The sequence below is a fragment of the Pleurodeles waltl genome, chromosome 1_2, assembly GCF_031143425.1.
Source record: "Pleurodeles waltl isolate 20211129_DDA chromosome 1_2, aPleWal1.hap1.20221129, whole genome shotgun sequence".
In the NCBI taxonomy this organism is placed as follows: domain Eukaryota; kingdom Metazoa; phylum Chordata; class Amphibia; order Caudata; family Salamandridae; genus Pleurodeles; species Pleurodeles waltl.
Genome location: NC_090437.1, coordinates 508,606,834 through 508,623,144, shown reverse-complemented (window position 1 = coordinate 508,623,144; position 16,311 = coordinate 508,606,834). Strand labels below are relative to the sequence as shown.

Sequence of the window (16,311 nt, the reverse complement as noted above, 5' to 3'; positions counted from 1 at the left end):
TGCATTGAAGAGTTCAATCCTGAAGACTTATTTTTAATGTGCTTACAAATGCTGTTAATTTGCAATGTATTGCTGCAGGCTTTCAGAGTGTGTTAGGGTGTGGTCCCTTTCCAGGGCCTTCTAGAGACTTTCCCTGCAACATGCCTGGGTGTGGTTGTGGGCTGGGCCAAGACTATAAAAAGGAGCCAGCCCAGCTCCAAGTGCTCACTATTCAGGGGTCCCGGTGCAGAGCAGCAGCTACTTCCTGAGCTCCTGTCCCGGTGGCCTATTTGATCTTCCAGACATCTGACTTTCATTCTTCATTTGGAGATCCTTGTTCTGGGCGGTAAGACGTGGTTGGGCTGGCCTCCCGACGCCGTTATCGAGAACTCGCATGTTCTTGGGCCTAATTCTTTTATGATTTGACAGAGTACTTTGAACGTGTGAAATATGCGCTTGAGTGTTTGTGACATTTGCAGGGTGACTTGCGAATCGGCAAGACGCGTGATTCGTTTCATGATAATTTAATCTTGTTATTCATTGCGCGCTACCATTTCTTGACATTTACATGGTGGCTTAAGAATCGGCAAGGCATGCGATTCGTTTTTATGGTGTTTTAACTTTGTTGTTCATTGCGCACTACCATTTCTTGACATTTACATGGTGGCTTAAGAATAGGCAAAAGACGCGCGATTCGTTTCATTGTACTTTGATCTTGTAATTCATTGTGAGCTGTTATTTCTTGGCATTTACATTGTGGTTTACGAATCGGCAAGACGCACAATTCGTTTAATGATGATTTGACTTTGATATTCATTGCGTAGTACCATTTCTTGGCTTTTTACATGGTGACACTAGAATCGGCAAGACGCACGATTCTCTCCTCGAGTTTAATTCATGTTGTTTATTGTATGCCACTATTCTAAGATATCTATCATGTAATATTCGAGTTGACAAGTTATGTGATTTGTTTTTCCTGAATCCACAGTGTGTTATTCATGGTGCACAATCCTTTTATGGTGTTTACTACATATATATATATATATATATATATATATATATATATATATATATATATATATATATATATATATATATATATATATATATATATATATATATATATATAAAAAATCTACAATATGCACAATTTGTGTTGAAACATTTTAAGAGTACACAGAAGATCAGAGTGTGTAGATGCAATATTGTATGGTCCTAGTATGCATTCTCAAAAAAGGATTTATATGACTGGTTTAAAATTTAGTCAGAACGTTTTTCTGATTCTCATGTAAAGGAAAGTACTTGAATAAGAAAGTTTTCATTTAATCCATCTTGATTCCCTTACAGGTATCCGGCCATCTTGAAACTTAGTCATTTTAAACTCAATTCTTAGATTGCTCATGTTTTCAGAATGACTATGCTGGGAATCATAGTCTAGTATTGATTTCAGGAGATATAATTTTCATATTGTGTTTTCTAACCTTTTTCTTACTATAGGTCTCAATACCAGCTGTTTCCCTTCCTAATCCCCTCTTCCCCTCTTGAACTCTCTTAGCCTCTGTGATTTATCTATCAGAGTCTTGGAGCTGTTCAGTGGTGGACATGTTGGAACGTGCGCAGACCCCGAGGATCTGGTGACTCTGACACTTTTAAAATAGCTTATTGCCATTTTTGCCAAAACTGCAAATGCTATTGTGATGATTTAAAGTTCCTAAGATACCTGAGTGAAATGCCTTTCATTTAAAGTATTGTTTGTAAATTGTGAACCTGTGGTTCTTAAAATAAACTAAGAAAATATATTTTTCTATATAAAAACCTATTGGCCTGGAATTGTCGGTGTGTGTTCCTCATTTATTACCTGTGTGTGTACAACAAATGCTTAACACTACCCTCTGATAAGCCTACTGCTCAACCACACTACCACAAAATAGAGCATTAGAATTATCTCTTTTTGCCACTATCTTACCTCTAAGGGGAACCGTTGGACTCTGTGCATGCTATTTCTTACTTTGAAATAGTACATACAGAGCCAACTTCCTACATGCAGCACAACAAAAGAAGGTCCCACGCCGCCAAAGAACAACTCAACGAGTTGAGCGTCGCAGGATGGAGTGCTGGGGACCTGGGTCAGGCTGTGCACGAAGGAATTTTGCAGAGAGTGCACAGATGCCTCAGGAGGTGAAGAAGACTTAGTATACAAGGGTACCGATGATCTCAGGGAAGGCAAGGTCTTACCTCCTCCAAATTGCGTCAGCAGGACCTCAGGATAGTCTATGTCGATGATGTCCACCCTCTGTGTCCTTAGGAGCACTCTCGTCGCTGTGAGAGGAGTCCCAGGTTACCGGTCATCATCTTGGAAGGTGTCTGCTTGGAGCAGGGGAGTGACTCCGTCACTCCACTGGAGATATCTTCGGTCCTTCTGATGCAGGAGGAAAACAGGGAGTCCCCAGAGCGTGAACACCGAGGAAACTGTTGCAATTGCTGACTTGGAGCTGAGGTTGAGGAAGAAAAGTGTCTCTTGTAGATACTTTGTTGCAGTTACAGTGTTTCTTGGAGCAGGCTGCTTTGGTTCCGAGGTCAGAAGAGTCTGAAGTTGTTGCAGAGGATTCCTGAAGGAAACTTGGAAGCAGAATCTGAAGAGACCCTAAATAGCCCTGAGGGGGGGATTGGCTACCTTATCAGGTATGGACCTATCAGGAGGGGTCTCTGACGTTACCTGTTGGTACTGGCCACTCAGAGGCCTCCAGAGTGCCCCCCACACCTTGCAAAGCAGGATGGCTGAAGTCTGGAGGAGCACTGGGTACCACCCCTGGGGTGGTGATGGACAGGGGAGTGGTCACTCCCCTTTCCTTTGTCCAGATTCCCACCAGAGCAAGGGAGAAGGGGGTCCCTGAACCGGTGTAGACTGGTTTATGCAAGGAGGGCGCCATCTGTGCCCTTCAAAGCATTTCCAGTGGCTGGGGAGGCTACCCTTCCCCAGTCTGTAACACCTATTTCCAAAGGGAGAGGGTGTAACACCCTGCTCTCAGAGGAAATGCTTTGTTCTGCCTTCCTGGGACTGGGCTGGCCAGACCCCAGGAGGGCAGAACCCTGTCTGTGAGGTGGCAGCAGCTGTAGCTGCAGTGCAAGCCTCAGAGAGCTGGTTTGGCAGTACATGGTGGAGCCCCAAGGATGCATGGAATTGGCTCCCCAAATCCAGATTTAGATCTCTCCAAGGCAGAGTCCGCTTTGTCTCCAAAGACACAGGAGCCATCAAAGGGCATGTTCATGAGGGGCTGTTGGACATCCCTTGAAAAACCTGAAGTAAGCAGCCAGGCGTGGCGTCGCAAGGCCACTGTTGTAACAACCTATCTGCCCAGAGAGTCAGTCGAGTCCAGCCCACATCGTTGTGAACTTCGCTGCATCTCTCCCATCGTTGAGAGCTTGGGAGACGATAGCACGGGCCTCCTCTGGTATTTGCGGCAGGACTTGTGAAACTGTATCTCAAAGAGTGGGTATAGCGGCCCAAAAAGCATACAGTGTTCAAAGACTGCAGGGCAAGCCTGGAGGAAGAAGAAAACTTCTTCCGAAATTGTTCCAGCCTTTTTGATTCCCTATCTGGGGGTGCGGAAGGGAATGTGCCTGAAAAAGAGGAAGGATGGATGACAAGACACTCAGGGGTGTGGAGTTGGGACAGGAATTTAGGGTTGTTCGGAGTGGGCTGATGGTGGCGTGCAATAGTTCTATTCACAGGAGCACCTTTGTTGGGTTTGGACCAAGTACCCAAAAGGACATCGTTAAAGGCTTCATTGAAAGGTAAAAGGGGCTCAGATGTGGAAGCCCCTAGCTGATGCACCTCCGTCAGGAGGTTGCGCTTGACCTCTACAGTAGGAAGCTGAAGGCCAAGGACCTCAGCCACCCTACTGACCACCATACTATAAGCCACTCCCTCCGCCGTAGCCAGAGTAGGGGAAGACAGCATGCCAGCATCTGGAGAAGTGTCTAATCCACTGGCCTTGCCCAGTTCCTATGCCCAGTCCAAAGATCGGTCCCCTCCAATCCTTCCCCTGAATTCGAACCCGTAGAAAAAAGGGTCTGAATCCAACCTGCGGTGAATAGGCCCCATAGAAGACAAAGGCGGCGTCGGCCGACGTCGCCGACTCGTCGGGGATAAGGATCAGGTCGATGTCGACAGTGGGCACCATCGACGTTGGGAGCCTCAACAATCGACCCGGCACCAGTGACCGTCCCAATGGTACGAGCGGATCCAGAGGGGACATTGGTGGCCAAAGCCAACAGGGTGGAACCCAAAGGCCCCTCAACCGAATCCCTTTGGCCCGAAGACACCGTATCGGGGTAGGTCCCCCCCAAAGATGAGGCCTCATAGAATTCCATAAGTTGCGCAGGGGTCGCTCTGGTTCCTGGAAGCTCAGGGAAGCACGGAGCGGACCTAGACGCAGGCACCAAGGATGGAGGCTCTGAGCATCAACGCTCCTCCCGCATAGCGTCAGATGAGCGACGGGGCGAAGTGGAAGAGCGATGAGACCGCTTTGACTACTACTTCTAAACCTGCAACCGAATACTTCGAGGATGACTAGTGGTGATGGCTCCCTGAATGGTCTCAAGACCTTCCTCTTGAGCGAGACTGGGACCTACGCGGAGAAGAGCGCAGGGTCACCAGGAGCCTGAGGGACTGCTCCCTGAAGGCCTTCGGGTGCATAGCCTGGCACTCGGAGCATGACTTTGGGCCGTGGTAGTGCTAAAGAAACCACAAACTTGATGCGGATCCATCACCGATATCTTGCGGTGACAGTCCTCGCACAGCTTGAAACCGGTCTCCGGGGACATCCTCGACGCACCAAAAGCTCACTAGAAAACTCGACAAAACGGTTGAAATCGGTCAAAAAGAGAACAGGGTAGCTCTCCAGATCAGCGCGTGGCGCAGAAAGAAAAGAACTGACGTTACTGCCCTGATGCATTGTCTATGTACTACTCCCGACATCATCACAGCAACTATGACGCCAACAATGCCCGTGGAGTTGACCAACGCCACCTACCGACGCACAAGGGTATTGCTCGAAGAAAAATCTCCAGATCCAGTCTGACGCCTGGTGGAAATTCTAAGGTAAGGAATCTGAAACTAGAAGTCTCTATTAGATTGTACAACAAATGTTTTGCACTACCCTCTGATAAGCCTAACTGCTCGACCAAACTAACACAAAAGAGAGCATTAGTATTATCTGCTTTAGCCTTTGTAAAGCCTCTGGGGAGCCAATGGACTCTGTGCACACTAAATCTTACTTTGATATTGTATAGTTTACAGAGCCAGTTTTCTACACAGGGTTCATCCTTCACTTTAAATTTGAGATCTTTAACTGTGAAAGGAGTGTTGTCTTACAGCAACAACTGATAAGACATTAATGTGCTATTACTAATGGGGCTTCTAAGCAAAAAAGCAACATACTTATAACTATATTGAGATCGAGGGCAAACATATTGGCATCAAATGAATCGTTATATGCTTCTGATAAGAGACTGAGAGGAAAATACTTACCCTTTTGTCTTACCTACATCCTTTATATCTAGGTATCCTTCAATCACATCAACTGTGTCACAGAGCTCTGGATGATTTTCAGAAACGCATAGATGGATACAAATATGTGGCCTACTTGTTTGAACATTCAGCTCATATAGGAATTCCTTTTTGCTACCGGAAATTCCAGACCTCATGTGGTCACAAGTACCAAGGAGGGAGTTAATTGCACATGCAGCTTAGAATCAATTGTCTTACCATGTCTGTATTGCTGTGCATCTTATTTTTTAGTTCATCAATTTCTGCAGAAAATGCCTCGTTGATTAGATGCAGTTCGTCCTTTTCCTGAGTTACAATTATCATTTGCTCTTTAAGTTTGGCAACTTCTGAATTGTTTTTCCCCCTTAATGTTTCCATTCTAGATTCACTAGTCTTTAACTGATCTTCAAGTTGTTGAACACAAGCTGTTAGGTTTTGGTGTTCCTGCATGAGTTTTTCTCTCTCAGCAAACAGCTGCTCTTTCTCTTTTGTCTCTTGAAGCATTGCATCCTTCATAGATGATAACTAGAACAAGGTTGTTAATACAACAGTTAGTCATGCAGTAAGGAAAACCACAAATTACTATATATTAGCTCCAAGTGCCAAGAAACCAAAGCCATTAAACTCTAACAGGAACCAGTAAACAGTAAATATTTTCTATACAGATATTGAGCAATTCTACATTTCTTGTTTTTGAAAGGCTTTCTGCCAAACTTTTGACTAAAACACCTACTATTTAATGTCTTAAACACTTAAGAAAAAAGCACAAAAAATGGCACCTGCTCTGAATGCCAGGCAGTTAGCTTGGCAGAGGAGTTATGTGACTATCCCTGCATTGCTTACATCCGTCACATTACCATCTCATTGAGAACGCAGTCCAACCTGAATGAGGCTGACGACAATTTCATTTCCCCAGTTAGTTTGTTTTGAAGCTTCTTTGCAGATCTGTATGAAGGCAGAAATCCACCTATGGATTATATGTTATGTGATTGCTGCAGCTTTTAGGGCATATTCGTATGACATGAAAAGCTGCTTGTCCTCCATACACCTACGAGTAGAAATTCATCCCCCTTTTTAACAGCACCATGGATGATGGTTAATGCGTTGAGTGAAATGGAAGGACCAGGTAAGTGTGAACATACTGCATGGGATTTAGAAGACATTCTGCACAGTGTTTACATAAAAGCAGACACAATTTGACACTCTATACAAGATTAAGAGATACAGAAAAAGCCTACAATTTCTTTTAAGTTGGCGAGGGGTCAAATTGTAGGAGTCTCAACCTACTAAGAGGAATTAAGTCTGGGTGCTTTACTTTTGATAATTTCTTGTATATTATATTTACCAGTCGATTCCTCATCTACTGAATACTAGCAGGCGCCAGGCTGGATACAGAAACGTATGTCACAGTTCTGCTTCTCCGGCAGTGGCAGTGGCAATGGCTTCAATTCTGCACAGGAAGTAGCACATATGTGACATCACTGGAATCATAAAGCATCACCTCGGCAGACCAACTTCTATTCCTCCTCCATTTTTCCCAAGCGCTTAGAGGACAGCTCAAGGAGGGATTGTGAAGTGCAACAAGCTAGTTTGGAACCTAGTTAATATAAGAGGTTTAACACCATTCTTTAGAACATAGTACCCTCCAGTAAGATTGTTACAAAAGTAATTTTTTGCTGAAATATAGTTCTACCTGTAGCTTCACAACTGAAACAAGCCCGCCTAGAGCACAGTAGGGAGACAGAACGTTTGGTTTACTCAACTTTCAAAGACATTTTTAAGACAAGCCGTTTGCTGTCCTCGCGGAGTCCTTTTGGGCTCACAAGCTGCTCCACATCTGGTGCGGCTGCTGGAGAGCACCATTCTCTCGCCCAACGTTTAAGGAGTAGGATCAGGCCACACTGTCATTGTGATAACCTTTGAGGCCCACTAGTTGGACTATCTGCATGTAGCCCTGTCTGAACGAGGAGGGGCTTTTCTTTAACTATACAGCACATTATTTGTGCCTTTAGATCCAGGATTAACACATGGGACCAATACATTTGACTTAATATGACTCCAGGCTGCACATGTTTTTAGGCCTGAAGAAGACCCATTTTTATGTGTTTAGGAAACAGGATTAAGAAGGATCGAACCAACAATGTATTTGCTGTACCCTGGCATTTACTCAGAACACAGTGGAAAGAACCAACAATTAAAGCTAGCCGTTGTTGTACAGATTTTTGAAATACATAGGAGCACTACACTGCTGTAACTGATTTATTTAATTGGATGAATTGTCTTTGTCGTTTTGTTAGAATCTATGTGCTCAACAGGCACACAAAATACACCCTCAGCAGCACAGGGGTGGCTGGGTGCAGTGTGGGAACAAGGCGTCGGGTTTTGTATTGAAATCAATGGAGGGACCCCTGGGGTCACTCTGGCGCTGTAGGTAGGGCACAGGGGGGCTTCTCGGGCCAACCACCAACTGGGCTAGGATGAGGGCCTCCTGCTGGTCACTTCTGCACCGGTGGTTGGTTCCTCTCGGTCCTGGGGCTGCGAGTGCAGTGCTTCTTCCAGGCGTCGGGTTCCTTTGTTACTGGGCAGTCGCAGTCAGGGTGAGCCTCTGGATCCTCTCTGCACGCGTCGCTGTGGAGGGCCACGGAGGTTTACTCAGGGTGTCCACGTCGTTGGAGTCGCCTGGGTGTCCTCTCTGCGGTGTTGGTTCTTCTGGACACAAGCCAGGGGAGTCGGGTGCAGTGTGTGAAGACTCACGCATCCTGAGTGAGGCTGGAGTCTTCTTTAAAGATGGTTTCTTAGTAGTAGTTTTGGACAGAGCCGCTGTCCTTGGGAGTTTCTTGGTCCTTTAGGTGCAGGTCAGTCCTCTGAGTCATCAGAGGTCGCTGGTCCCGCTGGATGCGTCGTCGTGCAGGTTCTCGGAGTCTGGAGACAGGTCGGTAGGGCTGGGGCCAAGTCAGTTGTCGTCACCGTCGTCTCTGCAGGGCTTTCAGGTCAGTAGTCCTCCTTGTTTCAGGTTGCAGGAATCTGATTTCTTAGGTTCGGGGTCGCCCCTAAATACTAAATTTAGGGGGGTGTTTGGGTCTGGGGGGCAGTAGCCAATGACTACTGTCCTTGAGGGTGGCTACACCTTCTTTGTGCCTCCCTGAGGGGAGAGGGGCACATCCCTATTCTTATTGGGGGAATCTCCAAACTCAAGATGGAAGATTTCTAAAGGCAGGGGTCACCTCAGCTCAGGGCACCTTAGGGGCTGTCCTGACTGGTACGTGACTCCTCCTTGTTGTCTCCTCCGGACTTGCCGCCAAAAGTGGGAGCTGTGTCCGGAGGGGCGGGCATCTCCATTAGCTGGAGTGCCCTGGGGCACTGTAACACCAGGCTTGAGCCTTTGATTCTCAACTCCAGGTGTTACAGTTCCTGCAGGGGGAGGTGTGAAGCACCTCCACCCAGTGCAGGATTTGTTCAAGGCCACAGAGTGCATGAAGGCACTCTCCCCATGTGGCCAGAAACCCTGCTGGATGTGGCAGGCTGGCAGAAACTGGTCAGCCTAACACTAGTAGTTGGACTGGTATACAGGGGGCATCTCTAAGATGCCCTCCGTGTGTATTTCTCAATAAATCCCACACTGGCATCAGTGTGGATTTATTGTGCTGTGAAGTTTGATACCAAACTTCCCAGAATTCAGTGTAGCCATTATGGAACTGTGGAGTTTGTGTTTGACAAACTGCCAGACCATATACTCTTTATGGCTACCATGCACTTACAATGTCTAAGGTTTGGCTTAGACACTGTAGGGGCATAGTGCTCATGCAACTATGCCATCACCTGTGGTATAGTGCACCCTGCCTTAAGGCTGTAAGACCTGCTAGAGGGGTGACTTACCTATGCCACAGGCAGTGTGAGGTTGGCATGGCACTCCGAGGGGAGTGCCATGTCGACTTATTCAGTTTCTCTCCACCAGCACACACAAGCTGTGAGGCAGTGTGCATGTGCTGAGTGAGGGGTCCCCAGGGTGGCATAATATATGGTGCAGCCCTTAGAGACCTTCCCTGGCCACAGGGCCCTTGGTACCAGGGGTACCATTTACATGAGACTTATCTGTGTGTCAGGGCTGTGCCAATTGTGGAGACAAAGGTACAGTTTAGGGAAAGAACACTGGTGCTGGAGCCTGGTTAGCAGGGTCCCAACACACTTTCAATCATAACTAGCATCAACAAAAGACAAAATGTTACGGGGTAACCATGCCATCAGAGGCATTTTCCTACAGAAGCCTTGTGGCAAAGGAAGCCTACCTACTGAGTCTGACTGAGTTTAGGTCGAAATGCCTTGAACACTGTAGGAAAGAAGCCTCTTTCTAGCTTGGCTACCCTCACTTTTGGCCGGCTTGTCAGTGTATTGAACTGTGTCTACTGGGATCTTGCTAATCACAACCCAGTACTTAATCTTTCTCCCTTAAATTTGTTTTTGTGCATACTGGTAACCCAGTATTTCACCCACAATTGGCATACTGGTGCCCCTTAAAAATCCCTAGTATTTGGTACCTAGGTACCCAGGGCATTGAGGTTCCAGTGGATCATGGGCTGCAGCATATCTTTTGCCACTCATAGGGAGCCAATGCAAAGGCTTCAATAGGACTGCCATTGCAGCCTGCGTGAAATGCTGCATGCACCCTTTCACTGCCATTTACACTGCACCAGGTCACTTGTAAGTCACCCCTGTAGCGGGCCCTCCAGCCCTGAGGGCAGGGTGCAGAGTACCTGTGAGTGAGGGCACCCCTGCACTAGCAGAGGTGCCACTACAACCTTCAGGATGATTTTTTCAGACTTCTTGCGTGTGGGTACGCCATCTCACATGTACTGGACATAGGTCACTACCTGGGCCCAGCAAAATAATGGTAACTCCGAACATAGGCATATTTGGTATCAAACATGTTGGAATCATACCCCAATGCTTTTGCAAGCATTGGTTGTATGATTCCGTGCACTCTGCGGGATCCTTAGAGGGCCCCCAATAGTGCCATTTCAGTCTTCTAAGGTTTTCCAGGCAGCCCCAGCTGCTGCCAGCCCACAGACAGATTTCTGCCCTCCTGTTGCTTGAAAAGCTCGAGCTCACCAAGGCAGAAGAAAGGATTTCCTTTGGGAGAGGGGTGTTACTCTCTCCCCCTTTTGAAATGGGTATTACAGGCTAGGGAGGGGTAGCCTCCACAAGCCACTGGAAAAGCTTTGAAGGTCACATTTGGTGCCTTCCTTGAATAATCCAGTCTACACTGGTTCAGGGACCCCTCCACCCCCAGTCCTTGCTCTGGCGCGAAACTGGACAAAGGAAAGGGGACTGACCACTCCCCTGTCCATCACCACCACAGGGGTGGTGCTCAGAGCTCCTCCAGAGGGTTCCTGGGTTTTTCCATTTTGGATTCCAAGTTAGCTGGGAACTCCGGGAGCATCTGCATGGCCTGGGCCTGCAGTGACGTCACAGCCCTCCCCTGATAGGTGCTTACCTGTTTAGGTGACCAATCCCCCTTTCAGGGCTATTTACCCCAGCATGAATCCTCTGCATCCTCCACTTCAACTTCTCACTGATGAAACCGCATCTGGACCCTCCAGGAATTCTACAAACTGCAACAAAGAAGCAAAGATGACTTCTGTAACAACTCCTGTCAGCAACTGTTTCCAGGCCAGGCATCCTGAGAGGACAGCCTGTGTTCAGCCTGCACCAGAAGAGTGAAGGAATCTCCCTTGGGGTGAAGAAGTCACTCACCTGCTTCAGCAGGCACCTACAGCAATGACGAGTGGATCCCCTCTGCCTGAGGAGCTGCGTGGGTGGATTATGTATCACGGGTGGTGGACTGAAGTGGTCCCCAAGGGCCTGATGTCCCACTATCCAACTTTGGTGGAGATAAGAGCTTGCCTTCCCATACACAGGGTGTTGTGCAGTTGCCAAGGCTTGTTGGCATTGTAGGAGGCTGGCCTGGTTTATAGTAGGTACCGTGGTTACTTACACCAGGTCCATTTATCCCTTATTAGTGAAATGTAGTAGTGTTCTAGCAGCTTAGGCTGATATAGGTAGCTATAGCAGAGCAGCTTAGGCTGACCTAGGAGACATGCAAAGCTCCTGCAATACCCCTTATAGTTACACAGTACTTATAAACAAGTAAAGACAATACTCAGTGTTACCAAAAATAAAGGTAGTTTATTTGGGTGACAGAGTACCAAAAATATCTTAGAGGCAATACTCCTTCTGGAGGTAAGTATTATACAGAATATATACACTAATCACCAAAATAAGTAATTAGACACAGTATAGTACAAACAGTAGGAAAGCTATAGAATGTAATGGGAGAAAATAGGTCTAGGGGCAACACAAACCATATATTAAGAAAGTGGAATTTGAATCACGAATTCCCCCCTGGCCAAGTGTAGTGTGTGCAGAATCGCTGGGAGAGTAAGAATACAGTAAAGGCAAGTAAATTACCCCACCCCAGAGCCCAGAAAAGCAGGAGTAAAGTACTGCAAGTTTCCTTAGGACACAGTAAGTTGTGATTAGAGTTATTGCAAGAACCAACCAAGTCTGCAAACAACAAATGGTGGATTCCTGGACCTGAAGACCTGCAAAAGAAGGTGACCAAGTCCAGAAGTTGAAAGAAGTTCTAGGAAGGACAGGAGCCCCTGCCAACCTAGAAGAGGGTGCAAAGGAAGAGTCCCCGTTTGGACGAAGACAGCAGATACGCACCCTAGGAAGATGTCAGCAGGTTCCTGCATGATGCACTGGATGTCCCATGTCGTGAAGTTGGATGCAGGCGAGTTTTGGAGCAGGATTCCTCCAACAAGCTTTGGTTCGGGCAAAGTAAAGTTTTGTATCAAGTAGGTGCTATCTGGACCCAGGAGGGACCTGGGGGCCTCAACTCTGTGTGAGAAGGAAGAGGGGGCTCTCAGCACTTCAGAGAGCCCTCAGAGCACCAGACAGCACCCACAGGAGTCCCAGGACACAGGGACAAAGGAGTGCAAAATGCGGTTGGTGCAGTACTACAAAGGAAGGTCCCACGCCGCCAGAGAACAATTCAGCGAGTTGAGCATTGCTGGATGGAGTACTGGGGACCTGGGCCAGGCTGTGCATGAAGGAATTTTGCAAAATAGTACACTGAGGCCTCAGGAGGTGAAGAAGACAATACACAGGGGTACCATCGTTCTCAGGCAAGGTCTTACCTCCTTGAAATTGAGACAGCAGGACCTCAGGATAGTCTGTGTCGATGGGGTCACCCTCTGTGTTCCAAGGAGCACGCTCTTCACCAGGAGAGGAGTCCAAGAGAACTGGTCGTCAACTTAGAAGGTGCCTGCTTCAGAAGGGGAGTGACTCCGTCACCCCACGGGAGATTTCTTTGGTCCTTCTGGTGCAGGGTGAAGACAGGGAGTCCTCAGAGCGCACACACCGTGGAAACTGTTGCAGTTGCTGGCTGGAGCTGAAGTTGTAGAGGAAAAGTATCCCTTCTGGATACTTTGTTGCTGTTACAGCGGTTCCTGGAGCAGGCTGTGGTTGATCCGAGGTCAGACGAAGTAGTTGCAGAGGATTCCTGCTGGAAACTTGCAAGTAGAATCTGATGAGAACCCACAGGAGAGACCATAAAAAGCCCTGAGAGGGGGATTGGCTACCTTATCAGGTATGGACCTATCAGGAGGGGTCTCTGATGTCACCTGCTGGCACTGGCCACTCAAAGGCCTCCAGAGTATCCCCCACTCCTTGGAAAACTAGATGGCTGAAGTCTGGGACACACTGGAGGAGCTCTGGACACCAACTCTAGGGTGGTGATGGGCAGAGGAGTGGTCACTCACCTTTCCTTTGTCCAGTTTCCCGCCCGAGCAGGGACAAGGGGTCCCTGAACCGGTGCAGACTGGGTTATGGGAGGAGGGCACCTTCAAAGCATTTCTAGAGGCTGGGGAGGGTACCCCTCCCCAGCCTGTAACACTCGTTTCCACAGGGAGAGGGTTTAACACCCTGCTCCCAAAGGAAATGCTTTTTTCTGGCTTCCTGGGACTGAGCTGCCCAGACCCCAGAAGGGCAGAACCCTGTCTGTGAGGTGGCAGCATCTGAAGCTGCATTACAAGCCTCATAGAGCTGGTTTGGCAGTATGGGGGGGGGGGGGGGGGGGCACGATGGAGCCCCCAGGATGCATGGAATTGGCTCCCCAATACCAGATTTGGAATTGGGGGGGGGGGGGGGGAAGAGGAACAATTCCATGATCTTAGACACCTTACATGGCCATATTCAGGGTTACCATTGTGAAGCTACATATAGGTATTGACCTATATGTAGTGCACAAGTCTAATGGCGTCCTGCACTCACAAAGTTCCAGGAATTGGCCCTGAACTATGTGGGGGCACCTTTGCTAGTGCAAGGGTGCCCTCACACTTAGTAACTTTGTACCTAGCCTTCATTAAATGAAGGTTAGACATATAGGTGACTTTTAGGTTGCTTAAGTACAGTGAAAATGGCTGTGAAATAATGTGTGCACTATTTCACGCAGGCTGCAGTGGCAGTCCTGTGAAAGGGTTTGTCTGAGCTCCTTATGGGTGGCAAAAGGAATTCTGCAGCCTATGAAGATCTCCTGGAACCCCAATGCCCTGGGTATCTAGGTACCATATACTAGGGACTTATAAGGAAGGTCCAGTGTGCCAAATGGAATTGGTAAATAAAGTCACTAGCCTATAGTGACAAATTTAAAAGCAGAGAGAGCATAAGCACTGAGGTTCTGATTAGCAGAGACTCAGTGACACAGTTAAGCACAACTGACAACACACACATTAGGTCACAATCCATGAGCACTGGGGTCCTCACCAGCAGGATCCCAGTGAGAAAGGCAAAAACATAATGACATACAAGCAAAAATGGGGGTAACATGCCAAGAAAGATGATACTTTCAAACACCCACTACAAACCAGGTCAGCCTCCTAGAGGGCTTCTTCTTGCACCTCCTTTGTCCCGTGTTGCGGGATTCCTGTGCGCTCGCTGCCTGGTCTTCTGTGGGCTATTTGAGTTGCTGAGAGAACACTCCTGGGTACAGTCCAACAGGTCCCTCCTGGTCCCGGGCAGCACCATTTTCTGCTAACCGCAGTTTTGTGTGTGCCAAGTCTTGTTGGCAGTCTCCAGCGATGCAAACCAGACTGCAATCCTCCATCTGACGTGGGACATCTGCACCACCAGGAACCAGACTCCACCTTCTTGGGTGCAGTACTGACTGTTCGTCACTGGTGGTTCTTCTTTTGCACCTTCATTCGGGTTAGCAGGGGCTCTTGTTCTCCCTGGACTCTTCTGTGCTTCTTGGACTTGGTTCCCTTCTTTCAAAGGTCTTTAGGTTCAGGAATCCACTGTTGGTGTCTTGTAGTCTCTTCAGGTTCTTGCATAATCTTCTTTCTTGTATTTGTGTGTGGTACAGGAATGTTACTGTGTTTTACTCCTGCTTTCTAGTACTTACCTTTGGTGTTTCTAGTATTCCCAGCGACCCTCTACACACTACACTTGCCTGGGTGTGAAACTGACCTTTGCATTCCACATTTAGTATATGGTTTGTGTTTCCCCTAGGTCCATTTCTAACTTGTGATTTTCACTAATTGCACTGTTTTCTAACTGTTTGTATGCCTATTTCTGCATACTACTGTAGATAATTTGTGTATTACTTACCTCCTAAGGGAGTATAGTCTTCATGGTATTTTGGGCATTTGTGTCACCAAAATAAAGTACCTTTATTTTTGTAACACTGAGTATTTTCTTTCATGTGTGTGAGTACTGTGTGACTACAGTGGTGTTACATGAGCTTTGCATGTCTCCTAGATAAGCCTTGGCTGCTCAGCTACAGCTACCTCTAGAAAGCCTGGGTTCTAGACACTGCTTACATTTCACTAATACGAGATAACTGGACCTGGTTTAAGGTAGAAGTACCATAGGTACCAACTACAAACCAGGCCAGCCTCCTACAAACACCGTGATAGTTTCCATTTTAGCTAGCCTCTTTCTGCTTCATGGCCTGCCTTCAGTCTACTTTCTGTAATTGAAAATGTGAAGTTCCTAACAGCACAAGAAAAATGCTGAGCTCATCACGGTTGCTCACTGTAAGATTACATTTTGTTACTTATCATTAACAACATGGCAACTTACTTAAAGTTGAAGATGTGGATAGATCTGACATACTTGTTCTCACGTAAATTATGTCTGGTAAGTGATAGTGTCTCCAAGCTCAGTTTTATTTTGAAAACATGAGATAAGTTAGTGATGAACCCTTTTTTAAACCCTTGTTTCTTAACCATTGAATAGGAGAGGTCTTCACACTAGAATTAGTGCCAGGTAACTCCAGATTGCAGCAACGCAGTCAGAGATAAGTTCTGACTACAGGAGCTTTACAGAAGGTGTCCCTAACCGAACACACACATTCCCACTACCCCAGCCGAGTTCTGATAAGGAATAGTTAAACTAGCTGTTTTAACCTGTGATGTATGATCCATCTTGAGAAACTCAAGAGGAACGTTTGCTATGTAATACTGTAGGCAACAAATTATCATAGCACTCAGAAATAGCTCTATGGTTGTTAGGAACAGCTCGCTAAAATTCTAGAAATGTTCTAGTTGTTTTCGCTGATCATTACATGCCTAACTGCTCTTATTTTCATATTCTATTTATTATGTATGCTTACCCTTCATGTTTTAGGCACTATTCTGAGGATTCAAAAAGAAATGTAATCTACATGTCCGTATTTCTTAGTGTCATTTTGGAGTGTGTTGATCACAAGTGAAAGATTGCTC

The 16,311-nt window shown here is 46.9% G+C and overlaps 1 protein-coding gene across 5 annotated transcripts in view; it reads right to left on the bottom strand.

Moving 5' to 3' along the window:
- Positions 1 to 16,311, bottom strand: part of CENPE (centromere protein E) — a 1,295,748-nt gene that overhangs the window by 320,933 nt on the left and 958,504 nt on the right. For all 5 annotated transcript variants that reach the window (XM_069241483.1, XM_069241500.1, XM_069241509.1 and 2 more), the window contains one exon: positions 5,750 to 6,055. In XM_069241483.1, the coding sequence (XP_069097584.1) occupies positions 5,750 to 6,055 (306 nt within the window). The remainder of the gene's footprint in view (positions 1 to 5,749; positions 6,056 to 16,311) is intronic.